This window comes from Oreochromis aureus, linkage group 6, assembly GCF_013358895.1.
Source record: "Oreochromis aureus strain Israel breed Guangdong linkage group 6, ZZ_aureus, whole genome shotgun sequence".
Taxonomy (NCBI): Eukaryota; Metazoa; Chordata; class Actinopteri; order Cichliformes; family Cichlidae; genus Oreochromis; species Oreochromis aureus.
The window spans coordinates 22,270,079-22,289,978 of NC_052947.1; the positions used below are offsets into that span (position 1 = coordinate 22,270,079).

Here is a 19,900-nt window from a genome sequence, read left to right on the forward strand (position 1 = left end):
ATATAGCCACCTTTCTTTGCAAGGACACTCAAAAGCCTGCCATCCATGGATTCTGTCAGTGTTTTGATCTGTTCACCATCAACATTAGTGCAGCAGCAACCACAGCCTCCCAGACACTGTTCAGAGCGGTGTACTGTTTTCCCTCCTTGTAAATCTCACATTTGATGATGGACCACAGGTTCTCAATGGGGTTCAGATCAGGTGAACAAGGAGGCCATGTCATTAGTTTTTCTTCTTTTATACCCTTTCTTGCCAGCCACGCTGTGGAGTACTTGGACGCGTGTGATGGAGCATTGTCCTGCATGAAAATCATGTTTTTCTTGAAGGATGCAGACTTCTTCCTGTACCACTGCTTGAAGAAGGTGTCTTCCAGAAACTTGCAGTAGGACTGGGAGTTGAGCTTGACTCCATCCTCAACCCAAAAAGGCCCCACAAGCTCATCTTTGATGATACCAGCCCAAACCAGTACTCCACCTCCACCTTGCTGGCGTCTGAGTCGGACTGGAGCTCTCTGCCCTTTACCAATCCAGCCACGGGCCCATCCATCTGGCCCATCAAGACTCACTCTCATTTCATCAGTCCATAAAACCTTAGAAAAATCAGTCTTGAGATATTTCTTGGCCCAGTCTTGACGTTTCAGCTTGTGTGTCTTGTTCAGTGGTGGTCGTCTTTCAGCCTTTCTTACCTTGGCCATGTCTCTGAGTATTGCACACCTTGTGCTTTTGGGCACTCCAGTGATGTTGCAGCTCTGAAATATGGCCAAACTGGTGGCAAGTGGCATCTTGGCAGCTGCACGCTTGACTTTTCTCAGTTCATGGGCAGTTATTTTGCGCCTTGGTTTTTCCACACGCTTCTTGCGACCCTGTTGACTATTTTGAATGAAACGCTTGATTGTTCGATGATCACGCTTCAGAAGCTTTGCAATTTTAAGACTGCTGCATCCCTCTGCAAGATATCTCACTATTTTTGACTTTTCTGAGCCTGTCAAGTCCTTCTTTTGACCCATTTTGCCAAAGGAAAGGAAGTTGCCTAATAATTATGCACACCTGATATAGGGTGTTGATGTCATTAGACCACACCCCTTCTCATTACAGAGATGCACATCACCTAATATGCTTAATTGGTAGTAGGCTTTCGAGCCTATACAGCTTGGAGTAAGACAACATGCATGAAGAGGATGATGTGGACAAAATACTCATTTGCCTAATAATTCTGCACTCCCTGTATATATAACATGAATGCTTCAAAATATTTCAAAGGGAGGCAACATGCTGTCACTTTTATTTCTTTCAAGAGACTCAGTAGACGTTCAACTGAGGAACATCTTTTTGGCTCTTACTATAGTCTCCTGTGTAGATACTTATTGCTCTGTTTCTCATCACTGGTTAGTGATTATAACAGAATATAACAGAAGAATAATTATTATTATAACAAAGCGACAAATATACAGAGTCTTTGCAGTCACACACCTCATATATATACATACATATTCATTCTGAGTTGTGATCATTTTTAAGAGAAATAAATCAGATATTTGTTCTGGTCCTTTGATTTAAAGAATAAAATAAAAGTTTTTGTAAACACTGTTCCAGTATCAGTCTTTGAGCTGCCGTTCACCTACGTGGTGCTATTACACGCTCCCATTATGGCCAGCCTCAGAAAAATATACTCACAGCACGTCGGCTTACCTGAATGTGTTTTGTATGTTCTGTGTGTCTCTGTGCAGTCACTTGGCACAAAACCCCTTTATCTGTGACTGCCATCTGAAGTGGCTGGCAGACTACCTGCAGGACAATCCCATCGAGACGAGCGGCGCCCGCTGCACCAGCCCTCGACGGCTCGCCAACAAACGAATCGGGCAAATCAAGAGCAAGAAGTTCCGCTGCTCAGGTACAGACACGTACACACATACACTTCACTGCATCTACACACATACAGTAGCTTGCACAAATATAGCTAGTGTAAATATGGTACATAGTAGAGGCTAATTCTTTCTTCTTTTTTTTACATTTCTGATCACTCCTACATGCACACACAAGACAAGCTGACCTCTCCTCTCTTTTCATTCTGTGTCTTCCTGCTGGGATTTTCCCTCAGCCTCTTTCTACTAACCTCATCTCCCTGTTGTTTTTAGCGTTTTCTGGGATTTTCCACACATGTTTCATGCCAAACCACAGCCAGAGTGGGTTGTCTTTTAGTGTAGCCTTTTTTTCTTCTGTTTTTCACTTTGACTCTCTCTGTCTCTCTATTAGCTAGAGAACAGTATTTCATCCCAGGTATTGTACAATGAGCATGAGTGTGTGTGTGTGTGTGTGTATGTATAAACCACTGTTTGCTCACTCACAGCTGATGCTTCACACTTGCACATCCTCGACGCTTTGAGTGACTTGCCCTGACTTACACCTATTCAATGCCAAAACATGTTCTGCTAATGGTCTGTCATGCATTATGCTGCACCGCGTCTAACCAGACACCAGATAATCACACTCTTGTCCTTGCACTGGGTTTTCGATGGTTAACGCAACCTTGATGATCGAGGGAGGAAAAACAGTTGGATTAACAAGCTTGGGTCGCTGTCAGCTGGGCTCTGTCTGTCTGGCTAAATGAAAGTACCCTGGTGCACAGAGACTATATTTAATGCCAGTCCTTCTTGCTTCTTAGCACATCTAATGACAGCTAATGTATGAGCGTGTGTCCGTGAGCATCTGCGTCTGTTTCTTTCGCTGCAGAACATCAAAAGGTCACACAGTCATCATGCTCAGAGGGGTGCTGGGAAATATGTAAATGAGACATGCATATGAGATCAGTAGCAGGGCTAAAGGCGGTCATTACCACAGCAGCGCACAGAGGGGCCACGAAATGTGTTGCATGAGAGAGCGTGCGCGCAAGCGTGTGTGTGTGTGTGTGTGTGTGTGTGTGTGTGTGTGTGTGTGTGTGTGTATGCGCGCACTCACTGCAGTCATTAACTCTGTAGCTCACCGGGGGGACAGAGGTTTCAAAGCCCAGATACCACATACGGGGCAAAGCTGAATAATTTAAGAACATTTTCGGTTGAAAAGTTGAATAAACATGTTTTATTCTGCGGTCCAACCTTGATATTGCGGCTAAGATCAATACACCTAAAATCCTCTCATTTGCATTTACGCTGTTGTCTTATTTCGGATCCTACCTCATTTTTTCTTGTTGCAAATGAGGCTCTTTTATCTATGTACAGTGGCTTGCAAAAGTATTCGGCCCCCTTGAACTTTTCCACATTTTGTCACATTACAGCCACAAACATGAATCAATTTTATTGGAATTCCAGGTGAAAGACCAATACAAAGTGGTGTACACGTGAGAAGTGGAACGAAAATCATACATGATTCCAAACATTTTTACAAATAAATAACTGCAAAGTGGGTGTGCGTAATTATTCAGCCCCTGAGTCAATACTTTGTAGAACCACCTTTTGCTGCAATTACAGCTGCCAGTCTTTTAGGGTATGTCTCTACCAGCTTTGCACATCTACAGACTGAAATTCTTGCCCATTCTTCTTTGCAAAACAGCTCCAGCTCAGTCAGATTAGATGGACAGCGTTTGTGAACAGCAGTTTTCAGATCTTGCCACAGATTCTCGATTGGATTTAGATCTGGACTTTGACTGGGCCATTCTAGCACATGGATATGTTTTGTTTTAAACCATTCCATTGTTGCCCTGGCTTTATGTTTAGGGTCGTTGTCCTGCTGGAAGGTGAACCTCCGCCCCAGTCTCAAGTCTTTGCAGACTCCAAGAGGTTTTCTTCCAAGATTGCCCTGTATTTGGCTCCATCCATCTTCCCATCAACTCTGACCAGCTTCCCTGTCCCTGCTGAAGAGAAGCACCCCAGAACATGATGCTGCCACCACCATATTTGACAGTGGGGATGGTGTGTTCAGAGTGATGTGCAGTGTTAGTTTTCCGGTCCACACATAGTGTTTTGCATTTTGGCCAAAAGTTCCATTTTGGTCTCATCTGACCAGAGCACCTTCTTCCACATGTTTGCGGTGTCCCCACATGGCTTGTGGCAACTGCAAACGGGACTTCTTATGGTTTTCTGTTAACAATGGCTTTCTTCTTGCCACTCTTCCATAAAGGCCAACTTTGTGCAGTGCACGACTAATAGTTGTCCTATGGACAGATTCCCCACCTGAGCTGTAGATCTCTGCAGCTCGTCCAGAGTCACCATGGGCCTCTTGGCTGCATTTCTGATCAGCGCTCTCCTTGTTCGGCCTGTGAGTTTAGGTGGACGGCCTTGTCTTGGTAGGTTTACAGTTGTGCCATATTCCTTCCATTTCTGAATGATGGCTTGAACAGTGCTCCGTGGGATGTTCAAGGCTTGGGAAATCTTTTGTAGCCTAAGCCTGCTTTAAATTTTTCAATAACTTTATCCCTGACCTGTCTGCTGTGTTCTTTGGACTTCATCATGTTGTTGCTCCCAATATTCTCTTAGACAACCTCTGAGGCCGTCACAGGGCAGTTGTGGAGCTGTTTTGCAAAGAAGAATGGGCAAGGATTTCAGTCTCTAGATGTGCAAAGCTGGTAGAGACATACCCTAAAAGACTGGCAGCTGTAATTGCAGCAAAAGGTGGTTCTACAAAGTATTGACTCAGGGGCTGAATAATTACGCACACCCCACTTTTCAGTTATTTATTTGTAAAAATGTTTGGAATCATGTATGATTTTCGTTCAACTTCTCACGTGTACACCACTTTGTATTGGTCTTTCATGTGGAATTCCAATAAAATTGATTCATGTTTGTGGCTGTAATGTGACAAAATGTGGAAAAGTTCAAGGGGGCCGAATACTTTTGCAAGCCACTGTATGTATGCTTTTTGCCTCGCAGTCTCCCCAGAATAGGTTTAAATCGCGCCGTGCTTGGACTAGAAGAGGCCAGGACGTGTGTTCGATAAATGTACCCGTTCTGTGTCACGTCACGGCAGCATGATTCTCGCTATTCACGAGTCATTAGTCCTTTATATGAATCACTGCCTGGGGTCTGAACACGGACTGCAGCACAAATTGCAGCACAAATTGCAGCTTTTTTTATTTGCACTCAGTTTTTCATCAGCTTTTTCCCTTCCTGTTCAAATAAACGAGTGAAATCCCTTCTTCTTTCTCCTACTGCCTTTCTAACACACTCAGGAGTACACCATGTCAGCTGTAAGTAACACACAACCCCCCACACACACACACAAACACACAAGGTTCTTCGTCAGCTCTGAATCCCTCACCTCTCGTCCCTGACCGGCATCTGACCTTTGACCTCAACCGCAATGACCCTTCTGTGACTCCTCTTGTCTTGTTGTTCACCATCAACAACGATGCGATGAGAATAATAATTACAATTTACACTTTAGCGCACAATGGTTCATGTATTTTTATCTTGTTTATGTACCTATGGGGTGTGTTTGAGTGTGTTTGTGTGTGTGTGTGTAGGTGTGTGTGTGTGTGTGTGTGTGTGTGTGTGTGTGTGTGTGTGTGTGTGTGTGTGTGTGTGTGTGTGTGTGTAGTACCCAGAAGTCAGGGCTTCTCTTGCATTCAGTGCTGCTGTAACTCTCCTCCCACTCCTCCGTAACAGCTGCCCTGTTCCTGCTCTGCTTTCTGTGATGTAGACGTCTGTAGATGTTCCTCGAGCCTTTCCCTCTATTCCTGCCCCTTTTTGAACACCTTGTCTGATATCCTCCTTCTTATCATTGATCCTCTCTGTCCTCTCTATTCACTGCAAATTACACATTTCCAGTATCAGGTGGCTTCTTCGTTCTTCTCTCCTCCTTTCTCCTTCCACTTCCTCTCTTATGCCTCTTTTCACGTTCATTCTCCCCTCAGCTCATTTCTTCCCTTTCCTCTTCCTCCTCCTCCTGTCTCCTCTGTCCTTCCCACCCCTGTGTTCCAGCGGAGGAGCAGTCAGTCAGCAGGTTGTTCCTTTGTGCTTGATCTAACCATGTGACTGCCAGGTTCCTATCGTGGAACATGGTTCTTTCAAGCACCATGGAACGGCCCTGCAAAACCCTACAGCATGGCGCAAGAGACAGCAAACTCCTGTCACTCCCTGCAAGAGTGTGTGTGCGTGCATGTGTGTGAGCTTGAGTTAGAGCCTCAGTGTCTGTACAGTATGATAGATGACTACCTGTATGTGCATGAGCATTTTTCTGGTGAGATCTCAGCTTGTTTGTAATCTGACAGGGCAGAAAACCTCCAATATCTTTGTTCTCGTGTGAGTGCATGTGTGTCTGTCTTGATCTTCACAGTCTGTGTAGCTTCCTGTTATTTTGATTCCTTTAAGGCTGCGATGCACAATGCAGCATTTTGAGCCAAAGCTTATGGGGATTGTTGCAAATGATTGTAATCAGCTTTCATTTCCCATGACAAACACATCAAAAAAGCAGCACATCCCTTGAGCAGTGTCTCTAAATTCTGCTATTGTGCTGGCGTTTCTATCGGGACCGGTGCCAGTAAATGCTGGGGTTTGACTCTTGCGCATTTAATGACACTGCGCTTATGATTGTGACCAGGTAACGAGGATTACCGTAGTAAGCTAGGAGGCGACTGCTTCGCAGACCTGGCCTGTCCCGAAAAGTGTCGCTGCGAGGGCACCACCGTCGACTGCTCCAACCAGAAGCTCACCAAAATACCTGATCACATTCCTCAATACACCACCGAGCTGTGAGTCACGCTGTGTTTGTCTGCTACAAAGTGCATCTATGTGTGGGATAGAAGAGACCTCACGGCCTCTTTCTCTTTGTTTCTAACCACCTCTACTTTGCTCTGTTCTCAGGCGTCTGAACAACAATGAATTCAGTGTGCTCGAGGCGACGGGGATCTTCAAAAAGCTGCCTCAGCTGAGGAAGATGTGAGTCAGACATGTCTTTAACGTAACAAGGACGTAACGTCAGGAAGTCACACTCGGGTCACACAGAGGAATACTGCGACAGATGTGGATATAGAAATTAAAATGAACTATGTGTGTTTCTCTCTATACACGTAACCCCCCACCCCCTCCTCCCACCCCCTCTTTACATCTCTCTTTTCTTGCTGCTCTCTTACTTTCCTTCCTCCTGCTTCCCACTCTGTGTAGTAACCTGAGTAATAACCGTATCACTGACATAGAGGAGGGAACGTTTGAAGGAGCTTCAGGGGTCAATGAGCTGATTCTGACCTCCAACAGACTGGAGAACATACACCACCGCATACTGAAGGGACTCAGTGGCCTCCGCACACTGTGGGTACACACACACCCACACACTCACACATATGCATATGCATTAAGTATGCCAGCAATATCCAAAGACGTTCTCACATACTGTGACACTGTCAAACACAGAATAATATGAGCATGCATAATTCACCAGGTAACACTGCATATTTAGGTTTATGTAATGAGCTTCAGTTAACAGGTAATACGATCCATATAAGGCTGTAAAGATGGTTATTAATGCATATAATTTTACATTTTATCTACCTAGACAACAATCAAGTGCCCATGCCATTTTTTTTCAGGGGTCAGGGAATAAACCACCGTTAACTGTTAATTAATATGTAATAATTAAGACCCTAAAATCCTGAGGAAACCAATGCAGATTAGATTTTTTTGATATAGTATCAGTCTTAATAAAGCAACACAAAATGCTTATGAAATTTAATATGAACCATTGGTTAAACTCAAAAAGTGCAATTGCACTGGTCTCATAAACAATTAGAGGAAGGTCAAGGCTTTTAGTGACATTACTACACAGTTATAAAGTGTTAATAAGTGTTACTGTTTATAATCTTTAAGACTTATGTAGTGTTATGTACATATAATTTATAAAGAATTATGTGGGTTTTTTTTAGTTATTAGCTATTAGCTAATTCCTATTAACTACTGCAAAGACCTGAAAATAAGGTGTTATCTCATTAGGGTCTAAACATAGCTGTATATACATGTTGTGGGTACACGCTTAACTATATACTGTATACTATATACTTAACTGTAGTACAGGTTAATTTATTCACTTTTTTTCTGTGTGGGTAGCATGCTGAGGAGCAACCGCATCAGCTGTGTGAGCAACAGCAGCTTCGTGGGGTTGAGTTCAGTGCGTCTGCTGTCACTCTATGACAACCAGATTACCTCCATGAACCCCGGAGCCTTCGACACGCTGCACTCCCTGTCCACACTGTGAGTGTAAACAATACAACCAACAAATTTGACAAAATATAAATGCAAAAAAATAAAATAAAATAACCATAATAATGCTGCTGAGCACCCTCATCTCCTCACTTTCCTACTCTCCAGAAACCTTCTGGCTAATCCTTTTAACTGCAACTGTCACCTGGCTTGGCTTGGTGATTGGTTGAGAAGGAAACGCATCGTCACCGGTAACCCCCGCTGCCAGAGTCCTTACTTCCTGAAGGAGATCCCCATCCAGGATGTAGCTGTCCAGGACTTTGCCTGTGAAGATGGTGAGATGGAGAAAATAATAATAATATTACATGTCTCTCTAAAACAGCTTACATTTTTTATCCTTAATCACTTTTACCATCAGGTAATGATGAGAACAGCTGCTCTCCGGTGCTGAGGTGTCCAGCTGAGTGTTCCTGTCTGGACACCGTGGTCCGCTGCAGCAACAAGGGGCTCACCACGCTGCCCAGAGGCCTGCCCAAAGAGACCACCGAACTGTAAGTTTATAACAAACACACCCTTTAGTATAAAGCTTAACCAAACTCCATGTTTTACAAGCTGCAATCATAAAGTTCCCTATGAAATGTGCCTGAAAACATAAAGAAACATAAATGATTTAAGATCAGGTCCAGACCACTTCCAGGGCTTTGAGATAATCGTTACTTTTAGTTTGGTCCCTTAACAGTTTCCCTGCTAATGACAAAAGCAATCACTGATTTCAGTTGTTGACTGCTTGCACTTCTACATCTTGTTCAGAGAACAAACATTCCACTCTGAGTCAAACTGACCCAACGCTCATTACAATTGGAGCTGAATCTCCAGCTGTGACCCACAGACTAAACAACGGTTGGCAGTTGAAGAGTCCACAAACCAGCAGAGCATCCTTTGCTTCATTTTTAATAGCATTCACACAGACAATTAATCCACCAGGGTCAGGAACGTTTAGTGGATCTGATCTAAACAGTGGTTCGTGCCAGCGTGCAGTCCTGCACTGGTGCTCTGTAGCTAATCCCAGACTGAATCTGTGATGCTAAGATCAGTTAAGGTCAGTGCTCTTTGGGGCCACACCACCTGCTTCAGCACTCATTGTTCTTCTTGTGGCTAAAGATTGCTTTTTATAGCTTTGGCTGTATGTCCAAGGTCTGCATCAGTCGTCTGATGCAATATCATGAGACACCTGATAAATTATCTCTGCAGTGAGACTCTGCAGATGTAGAGCTAGAGTAGCAGTGTAATGGAGGATACAATGAGTGAGTCTGGCAAAGATATGCTGTCCTCTCACACACCAGAGGCTGTCCCTGAGAAAAGTAAGGCCATAGCAGAGGTCAGAGTCGTGGAGTGGAGTGGATTTCAGTAGTGCCCACAGAGAGCTCAAACTTGGTGTGGATGGAGGAAGTTGAAGCTGTCCCTCTTTGACTTCAGAAAACCTCAGATTTATTACGCTATGCATCTGAATCAATCCCTTACCTCACTGGAGCTTGAAATGTTCATTCAGAAAGGTGGAAAAGCACAGAAACACATGCTTATAGAGACAGCGACACAGGAACTGTGAACTTAAAGAGAATTTTATTTCTCAGAAAGTCATCTATAGAGATTTGTGTTGTAATAATAATGCTGATTGGTATAGCTGTTCACTGATAACAATCAGTTATTTAATTATGATTGTCTTTGTACAACTCTGGATCACTTCCGCTTCTGATCTGACTATTTATGATTGTATACCTGGGATTTTAAACCGGGTCTCACACTTCCACAGAGTAAACATTCAATTCTGTTTCAGCCAAAAAAATGCATATACAATAGATGCAGATCATTTAAGACGATCTTGAGCTGAGACTCTGACACAAAGAGGTTTTTTTAGCTGACAAGTCCACAGTCTCTAAGCCCCAAAGCAGCGCGTCAGGTGAGGAGCACAATCAGGTGGATGCTCCTCATTCTTCTGACGTTTGTGTGGTTGAATTCATTCCAATAACTATTAAAACAGATTTATACTGGAACATCCTGAGTCGTCCATTTAAAACCGCGGCACTTGCCAGCTTGCAACAGTATTCAGCCATGAAGCCTAATTTTAATCAGTCCTGAAACTTTCTGATCACACTTGGTACATAAAGTCCTGCTCAACAAAAATCCCTAATGATTAGAGTATTATAATCTTGAATTAAATATCAGACCGCAGCTTTAGTGGTATTTTTATTCATTCTACTGTGTCTCCTTTGGGGGACAGGGTTCTTCCAGTATTAACAAAGACTTAATTAATATGCTGGATTAATAGCACATTGTCACAAAGTGAGAGATAGGATCTCACCCGTGAATGTGTGTATGTCTGAGCGAGAGACGCCTGTGGGGATATTAAACTCCAGTGTTTATTATGGCTGCAGCTGTAATGACTGCTCACACTGGATATGAGGAATTTCCCACATGGTTAACACTTCATTTTCTCCCTTCTCATTTTCTCCCTTTGTTTACCAATCCTCCTCGATATCACCCCCGTGTTCCCTCGCTCTTTGTCTCCCTCGCTGTCTTTCTGACTCTCAGGTATTTGGATGGAAATCACTTCACTCAAGTTCCCGTGGAGCTCTCCAATTACAAACACTTAACGCTCATGTAAGTCTCACCCGTAGCACCTCAGTGGAGAGATATTGTATACTTTCACACAGATAATTAACTCCCACTTTGCCGAGTTTAGTACGGCTAACACACATTTTTTTAAAAAGCAAAAAGAAAACACTTAAGGATTGTGATTTGGTCTGTGCTTCCTGCACTTTGCTTTTAATCACAACTAACAGACTGTACTCTGTTCTGTGTTGAATCATTTTTGTGACTTTGTTTGGCCCTGATGTGGTGTGACAGTCTGGGTACATTAGACTACAGGAGGAGTATTACAGAATCCATATAGTCTGTGCACGCGTGTGGGTTTGTTCACGCATGTGTGGACAGTGCTGCCTTGTGTGGGTTTTATGTATCTGTTGTTTCCTTTCCAGTGATTTGAGTAACAACCAGATCAGCACGTTGTCCAACCACAGCCTCAGTAACATGTCCGAGCTGCTTACCCTGTGAGTCTGGCTTTACATCTGCCTTTGCGGTGTGTGTGAGTGTGTATATTTAGGCGTATTTGTGACTATGTGTGGACGAGAAGCTCATAAATGCTCAAGTAGAAGAAGGCCTGGAAAAAATGATAGCAGAAATCAAGAAAGGGTGACATGACTGCATGTGATTGTTAGCCAGTCCTAAGAGAGTCAGGGGAATCTCTGAAAGACTTTATTGCCACAAAATAACCATCGATATCAAAAAATACTGGCTTCACCTAAACTACTCCAAAAATTCACTTTCAACGTATGTTTTAAAGTGCTACTTTATTACAACAACAAACTATAGTTAGAGTCTGGCTCAGAGCTCAACACCCTTCCCCACAAATATATTACATATAAAACCGGGGAACGATGAGTAAATATACAGATGGATGTTGGAGTGGCGGAGGCGCTTAACAGCTGGCATCAACTCAGGGCAGCAGGGAGAGCAAAGATCCAGTGCAGCTGGAGATGCCGCCTTGAACTAGCTCGCAGCTTCACTTCATTTTTAATAATATATGAAGAATCATTTTGAAAAACTAAAACAGGAAAAGAGTGGAAGGCACTGGAGAAAACAATACATGATATATACATCAGAGAGCAGTTTCTCCGGTTTATAGTCTGCGCACCAGTGTGATAAATGTTTTGTCTCTTAGTTGCTGTAAATAAAAGAAACAAAATGCACATAAAAAGGAAGAAAACTCGCACTCGGAGTGCTAGATCACTGCCTTGTGAGACCTGCATATGAATGAGTGTGTTATACTGTTCATGTTTGCTGCTTTGCCTGCTTATCTCAGTCAGATGTAGGATTGTGCTCTGAATTGTCTTGCTGCATGGAAAAATTTCTTGGGAAGAAAAATCTGCCTTGTGTCCGCGCTAAAATGTTAATTCTGTGTGCAAAGAATTCTGAGCTACAACCGGCTGCGATGCATACCAGAGAGGGCGTTCGACGGACTTAAATCTCTCCGTTTGTTGTGAGTATCTGAACTTTCTGATCCTGGGAAATGTTCCAGAGAGTCAGATTAGTGCTGAAGTAATCATCCAATCCAATCATCCTGTTTCAATCACTTTTTCTTAGGTCTCTTCACGGTAATGACATATCACTGATACCAGAAGGAGCCTTCAAAGACCTGTCATCGCTTTCCCACCTGTGAGTAACACGCAAACACAGAAACATCACTGGTCATGTGTCGCTGTGTGTTGGAAAAATCTGCCCTTTTTTTTCCTATAAAATAACAAATCAAAGAAATACATAATCATCATGAAATATCTGTCCAGTAACTGCAGGGAGCTGAAAAACACAAACAGAACAAAACTCATAATTAAAGTTGTGACGCGTCATCAGACAGGATGTTACCCGGCCATCTGCCCAGTGACCTCTATGAATGTCGACTGGAGGTCCTTTCTAGCACTGGGAAGATTGTTCGCTTTAATTTTGTGTGTTTTCCTTTTATCATTTACAACAAAATATAACAAATTAGTGGTTTATGCAGATGCCACATCCTTATCCAGCTAACTGGTCATGCCATCAGTGATCACGCAGGATTGTTTCTTGTAGCTGAGTAGCAGAGCGTCAGTGGTTATATGCCAGGTATGCAATTTACACAAAGGTGTGCCTGAATGGTATAAATGTGCTTTTAATACGAGCATGTCTTTGTATGTTAAATGGACATTGTGTGGCTGTGTGATCACAACACTTTCAGATCCACACGCCTTCTTCAAACACTTATAGCCACAGGAACGACATCGCTGTCTCGAATATGTCTGCAGGCTGGGAGCTGCACAGTATTTAACACACATTTAAAGCCAGCTTTTTTTCTCCTTAACCTGGCTAGAAACTTGAGATTCTATATGTGGATCTTCATTTTTCATGTCACATCTTTCTAGTGTTAGCAACCTAAAGCTACTTAAGCTACTTTCACCTGCTTCCTTATACACATAGAAGCAGATCCATTTGTTGATTTGGCAGATTTTTACACCAGATAATCTTCCTGACAAGGTATTTGTGTCACCTCCCAAACGGTGGATCTATTGCTTGTTAAATATGTGAACCACTATACTAACCACTTCTAGTAAATAGTAGTTATAAGAAGAATAAAATGCACTGTGTTGTAATTTGGGGCAAATTACCAGGGATATTTCCCCCCCTGGTAGTTAATGAATTTTTAGGGAAATCTGCTAAAATGATTTAATGCAAAACATAAAAAGCCCACTCCCACTGTGACGAGGACGCCCAGAGCAGAAGCTGAAAAATTCAGAGAGTCATGATTATATATTCTAACGAGAAGTCTATGAAGCAGAAATATGTTGTTGAAACGAAAACAAGCTGATGTAATTCAATGAAGTTTTGTTCTGCTTTACTTTATTTTACTGTTGTTTTCTTTGAGTGTGGCCTCGACAGCGATCTCATGGCTGAAATGAACGAAAGAGAAAGACATACAGAGGAAGAGTGCGAGTACTCAGTTTTGCTCCCATTTTTAAGTGCAGTGTCAAAAAAACTAAGCAGGCTGCAGAAAAAGCACAGTGGTCATACAGGGTGGAGACGCCTGGTGAGTTACCTGCTGGTGGGAATGTCTGAGTCTACGTGAGGCGCTCACAAGGATCAGCACCATGGAGAGTGCTTGTAACAGACTGGAGACTACAGGAAACTGTTCTAATACAATATAACCCAAGGCTTTATATAAAATATGGTGTAGCCACCATGACGTCGCCCTTTGGTTTTGCAGCTGAGGGTTGTGGTTGTCACCAGCTTGGTTTTTTGAAACCAGACGTGACAAGGAAAGGGTGGATCAGAGTGAGAAACCAAACACTGCCACTCCCGAAAGCTTCATGGTCTTTAACACGGAAATAAGTTGAAACTTTGAGAAATCCCACCAGTGACACTGTTACCACCATGATTCAAATGCTCCCAGTTATTTCTTCTGCTGTCTCACTTTTTGTCCAATCGGCTGGCAGGGCTCTGGGCGCCAACCCTCTGTACTGTGACTGTCACATGCAGTGGCTGTCAGACTGGGTGAAGAGCGGGTATAAGGAGCCTGGCATTGCTCGCTGTGCAGGGCCCGGCGACATGACGGACAAACTTCTACTGACTACACCCTCCAAGAAGTTCACTTGTACAGGTAAATGGACATATTGTAGTGCAGCAATGCAATGCTTTCCAGGAGCTAGACAAAGAAACGACACAATACGGTTAAATCAGTGTCTGGTCTTGTGCTAGCAAACATACATACACTTGAGGAGGGCTCCCAAAAGAGACCACAAGTTGCCAAAATCAAAACAGCACTATGTATATATTACAGTTACTGTGATATTGTTTTCACTGGGCAAAAACGTTAATGTTAATATTAACATGTATATACTAACTCTATATATTTCCTTGAGATTCTTGATGCTTGAAAAATGCTACTGTTAATCTTGAAACCTTATTCTATCACTTAACTTTGAACACAAGACTGAAATCTATTTTTGACCTAACCTGACTGACGCACTGTAGAAGTCCCCGGGCCTTGTGGTTTTCTGGTGCCAGGTAAAGTATCTTATAACAGTATTTTCTACTCAATCCCAGATTCTCCAGTTTGAGACAGTCCTGTCCCAGTTTTCCTCTCTGTTCAGTCAGAACCGCTCCGCCTCCCTTTCAACCCTCATGTTCTGACCAGCACTGTGTTCTTGTGTTTTCTGTACATAATGGTTCTGCAAAGAAATGTCATCTTTCTCAAGCAATACTTGTAATATATGAGCAAGTGAAACCTCCCCATGATTATACTAAACAACATAGTAAAAGTAACCAGACGCTTTCTTAGATACACCTTGCTAGTGCACAGTTGGACCCCTTTTACCTTCAGAAGTGCCTTATTTCTTCGTGGCACAGATTCAACAACGTGCTGGAAACATTCCTCTGAGATTTTGGTCCATATTGGTCAGAGGGCCCGGTGGCGCCAGTGTCCGGCAGCCTCGCCTCTGTCAGTGCGCACCACGGTGGCTGTGGCTACAACGTAGCTTGCCATCACCAGTGTGTGAATGTGTGTGTGAATGGGTGGATGACTGGATATGTAAAGCGCTTTGGGGTCCATAGGGACCAGAAAAGCGCTATATAAATACAGGCCATTTACCATTTACCATTTACCATATTGACATGATAGCATCTCACAATTGCTGCAGAATTGTTGGGTGCACATCCGTGATGAGAATCTTCCATTTCACCCAGATGTGCTCTGCTGGATTGAGATTTGGAGCCCGTGAAGGCCATTTAAGTGCAGTGAGCTCATTGTCAAATTCAAGAAACTAGTTTGAGATTAGTTGAGCTTTGTGACAGGCGTTATCCTGATGGAAGCAGCCATCAGAAGATGGATACACTGTGGTCATAAAGGAATAGGCATGGTCATCAACAGTACTCAGGTAGGCTATTTCCTGAAAAGATACTTTTAAACACCAAAGTGTGCCAAGAAAATATCCTCCACCACCAGCCTGGATTACTGATACAAGGAAGGATGGATCCATCTTTTCATGCCATTTACACTAAATTCTGACCCTACCATAAACCTGGCTCCTGGTGTGGTCTTCTGCTGCTGTAGTCCATTTTCTTCAAGGTTCGGCATGCTGTGCATTCGGAGATGCTATTTGAGAGGTTATTTGAGTTACTGCTGCCTTCCTATCAGCTTGAAGCAGTCTGGCCATTCTCCTCTGATCTCAGGCATCAACAAGGCGTCTTTGTCCAGAGAGCATCTGCTCACTGACTCTTTTCTCTTTTTCGTTTCATCCTTTGTAAACCATAGAAATGGCTGTTTGGGAAAGACTGAAGTATTCACAACTTCCATGTCACATTCAAAGTCACTTAAATCACCTTTCTCTCCATTCTGATGCTTGATTTGAACTCGAGCAGGTCATCTTGACTGTGCCTATGCCCTTGGATTGAGTTGCACCCACATGATTAGCTGATTAGAAATTTGCCTTAACAAGTAATTAACCAGGTGTATCTAATAAAGTGTCCAGTAAGTTTATATAGAATGCAGGGTAAAAACCACCATCTTTATCTTCTGCAGAAAAAGTTGACATTTGAAGCTTTTGCAGCTGCCTAATAATGTACAGCCCTCTGTGCAAAGCTAGTCACTCTGAGTGTTCCTACTCTCCAAAGTGCCAAATTTTATGCATTGTTAATCATCTCTCCTGTGTATGTTTTATTTGTGTGGATTGGTGCACCATATAGGCCCAGTGGATATAAATATCCAGGCTAAGTGTGATCCCTGCCTGTCCAACCCCTGCAAGAACGACGGCACATGTGCCAATGACCCTGTGCACTACTACCGCTGCACCTGCCCTTATGGATTTAAGGTACACACAGCATAGAAAGCAAAATCATATTCACCTGCCCTTTCATAGCATCTTTTATAATCACTCGCTGGTAAAAAAAAAAAAAAAAAACACACACACACACCCATGAGACAGGAACAAGTGAATACAACACTTCTTATCTTTCAAAACTCATGCAGAGTACAAACTTACACATGCAGACACGTAGAAAGACCTTATTCCTGCGTGAGCCAGATGAATACATCTGTGAACGAGTGTAGGGATAAGAGACAACACTTTCAAAGTCAACTGATGCAATAGGGGGAAATTTTAAGAAGCTGTTGTTGTTTGAGAGCACTGAACATATGTGTGTTTGTGTTGTGCACGCAGGGCCAAAACTGTGATGAACCCATTCACGCCTGTATCAGTAACCCGTGCCAGAACGGTGGAACCTGCCATCTGAAGGAAGGAGAAGGCAGCAACTTTTGGTGAGAGACGTTCGAGATATTTTATCCAACCTGGTTAGTCTTGGCTGTCGATTTCCTCACAGGTTATGTTAAAGAGGCATTTTCCTTAATTCACACACAAATATCCACCTGTTGTGTATCAGGAGGTACTACTCCACCTGTGAGGCTCTGGAGAGAGCTTTTTAAAGTGTGGACTCTGATGATGAAACTGGCTGGGACAAAAAAGAAAGAACTGCCGTGTTACATCTGTGGCGTTTTGAAAGATGTGAGCATTTACCTGATGGGGTGCATTGCATTATGGGAAATCCAAGAAAACGCATTAATGGATCAAACCTTTTTTAAAGGAACTGCAATGTCAGAGCCTCACTTGCATCAGTTCTGACCTCTCGTTTGAGCGTTTCACACAATAGTACTCCAGTAACTGTAGTCCTCTACGTGCTACAGGCTCCTTGGTGTATTCGGTGGTACTTAACTTTATACGTTTATAAGTAGTTTATAAGTAAGTTTATACGTAGTGTATGGTAAGGATTAGGGAGATAGAGCTAGAAGATATGCGCTCAAGGTGCTAAAGTAAAACTTTCTTTTCAGTATAACAGAAAACTTATAGCTGTTTCATTCTTGGAAGATGATGGAGCTGAACATAAATAACAAAGCATCTTTTCATAAAACCAATCATCTAGAACACCATACATCAGCTATCAGATAGCAAGAGAGCACACGTGCAGGTAGTCTGTGGTTTCTCAGCTGATTCCTCCATCAGTGATGCTGCACCAGTAATTAGAGGTGGTGATGAATTTACGGGAGGCGAATGGCTCGGGGGACTGGTTCTGTTGTGTCTCCAGAGCAAAGTGGACAGACCCGCTGTGAGAACTTTCTTCATTACTCTATTTAGTGTTAACTGTAGGGAAGCTAATGCCTGTTTGCTTGCTCGCTCTGAGCAGATCTTAACAACGTACGCAGATGATTAAAGGAACCCCAGCTCCTCCCGTTTGTCGACCTCCATTTCTTTACCCTCTCTCTGTATCCTCTGCTGCCATTTCTTGTCCATTTATGTCCGTATTTCCACCGGTGTATGATTTCTTTTCCCTCTCCAGCGCAGGGGGTGGAATATTCATCGTGAAGAGCTGTCGCCGACTATATAATGAGATATTAATCCACCCGAGTGTGTGCCGCATAAGAGCTCTTTATTAGACCCATAATATAGCGCTCTCAGTGTGCGTGCGTGTGTGTGTGTAAATGTGTGTGTCATAGAGAGAGTGTTGTAATAAACCTGAGTAGTAGTTACAGAGTTGAGGCACGATCACGTTAACAGAATAATGACTCTCTTCTGGGGATATGTAGATGGAGCTGACACTGCTGTTATGAGCTGCATGCATGGATAGTGTGTGTGTAGGTGTGTTTGTTTATGTGTGTGTGTCTGTGTGTGTGTTAGGGAGGGGATGGGGTGGGGACGGGGGGACATTGAATATGTCTGATATTCACAGGTCCCCACATTCGTGCAATGTTTGCTATTAGAGCTGCAATGATTCCTCAATAAAATTGTCCACACACAAAATTAGTTGCTGAATATATTGGCAATTATTCAGTAGTAATCAACTGCTTACAACCATCCCCACACTGGGCAGAAAATCCCTACCTGGTGTCTGTTTGAGGATACTGAGAGTATTGGCGAGAACAGCCGAACACGCCTGTGTATGAAGCTTGATAGTGTGTGCGGTGGGACCTAAATTATGTGTAAAATGTATTTATATACCCACGACGGGCTGCTCTGAATAAAATCATGGGATGAAACTCCCAGCTGTGTGCTAATGCTGCATCTGTGTCTCTGGTTATAGTTGATCAAAAATGCTGCAGCGTGAATACTGACAGGGACTAGAAAGAGAGCATATTTCTCCCATGTTAGCGTCTCTTCGTTGACTTCCTGTTAAATCCAGAATCAAATTTAAAATCCTTCTCCTCACATTCAGGCCCCATCTTATCCTAAAGACTTCATAGTACCATATAAAATCGATGGATTTCCCCTTCTGTAAATCCTGTCTCCTGTTAATCTAATAAGGATGAATAAATAGTTACATTAATGTTAGTGTAGTTTATGTGACCCTACAGGTGTTTATCCACCTATTTATGAGGGCTTGCATCTTTGTGTGTTTGATCTCAGGTGTGTGTGTCCGGAGGGCTTCGAAGGTGACGCGTGTGAGATCAACATTGACGACTGCGAAGATAACGACTGTGAGAATAACTCCACCTGCGTTGATGGGATTAACAACTACACATGCATGTGTTCACCAGAATACACAGGTAACACTCATGAATGAAGAATTATAGACTGGGAGCAGATGTTGGAGGCTGGCATGCTTTCCCCGTTCTGTATTCCTATTTTATTTATTTATTTAAACACAGAAATGCAGGACTCTCCCAGATAATGCAGGGATCCTGTAGGTTTGTGTCAGAGCCATCAGTTTTAGTTACTTCAGTGTTGTGTTCTTATTATTTTTGCATGATTTCAGCCACTAAAATGCTGCAGTACCCATAGGGACAGGCCACCATTACCACAGAGAAGAGGTGTGTCAGAGGAACAAATTAGAGCATCTGAAAACAAAATACCATACAATATTATGCTTAGAGGCATGAATAACAGAATTTTGTGGCTCAGTGACTTGAAATTTCTTACCAGAGTGCACCTTGGGAGTCAATCAAAATGTTACGCCACTCAACCCGTAAAAAGTGAAAATCCTTTCTGGCTTAAATTTTGAAAATCTTGCCTTCAAGAGTTGCACAATGAGGCAAATCAGTGGCTGCTTTAATAAGCTGACCCCTTTTATATGTTCACAATGGACCACCACCTGCACAGACATCAACATCAACTTCTTTGTCAGACTGACCCACATTTCAATCTGAGGACA

The 19,900-nt window shown here is 42.9% G+C and overlaps 1 protein-coding gene across 2 annotated transcripts in view; it reads left to right on the top strand.

Annotated features, from left to right (window-relative positions):
• Positions 1–19,900, top strand: part of slit2 (slit homolog 2 (Drosophila)) — a 103,439-nt gene that overhangs the window by 69,614 nt on the left and 13,925 nt on the right. Inside the window, exons 14-28 of one of the 2 annotated variants that reach the window (XM_031751017.2) lie at positions 1,727–1,890; positions 6,531–6,681; positions 6,794–6,868; positions 7,094–7,237; positions 8,030–8,173; positions 8,291–8,457; positions 8,541–8,673; positions 10,712–10,780; positions 11,158–11,229; positions 12,147–12,218; positions 12,323–12,394; positions 14,200–14,363; positions 16,448–16,572; positions 16,921–17,018; positions 19,156–19,295. In XM_031751017.2, coding sequence (XP_031606877.1) covers positions 1,727–1,890; positions 6,531–6,681; positions 6,794–6,868; positions 7,094–7,237; positions 8,030–8,173; positions 8,291–8,457; positions 8,541–8,673; positions 10,712–10,780; positions 11,158–11,229; positions 12,147–12,218; positions 12,323–12,394; positions 14,200–14,363; positions 16,448–16,572; positions 16,921–17,018; positions 19,156–19,295 — 1,790 coding nt within the window. The remainder of the gene's footprint in view (positions 1–1,726; positions 1,891–6,530; positions 6,682–6,793; positions 6,869–7,093; positions 7,238–8,029; positions 8,174–8,290; positions 8,458–8,540; positions 8,674–10,711; positions 10,781–11,157; positions 11,230–12,146; positions 12,219–12,322; positions 12,395–14,199; positions 14,364–16,447; positions 16,573–16,920; positions 17,019–19,155; positions 19,296–19,900) is intronic. The other variant, XM_039613435.1, reaches the window with a different exon arrangement.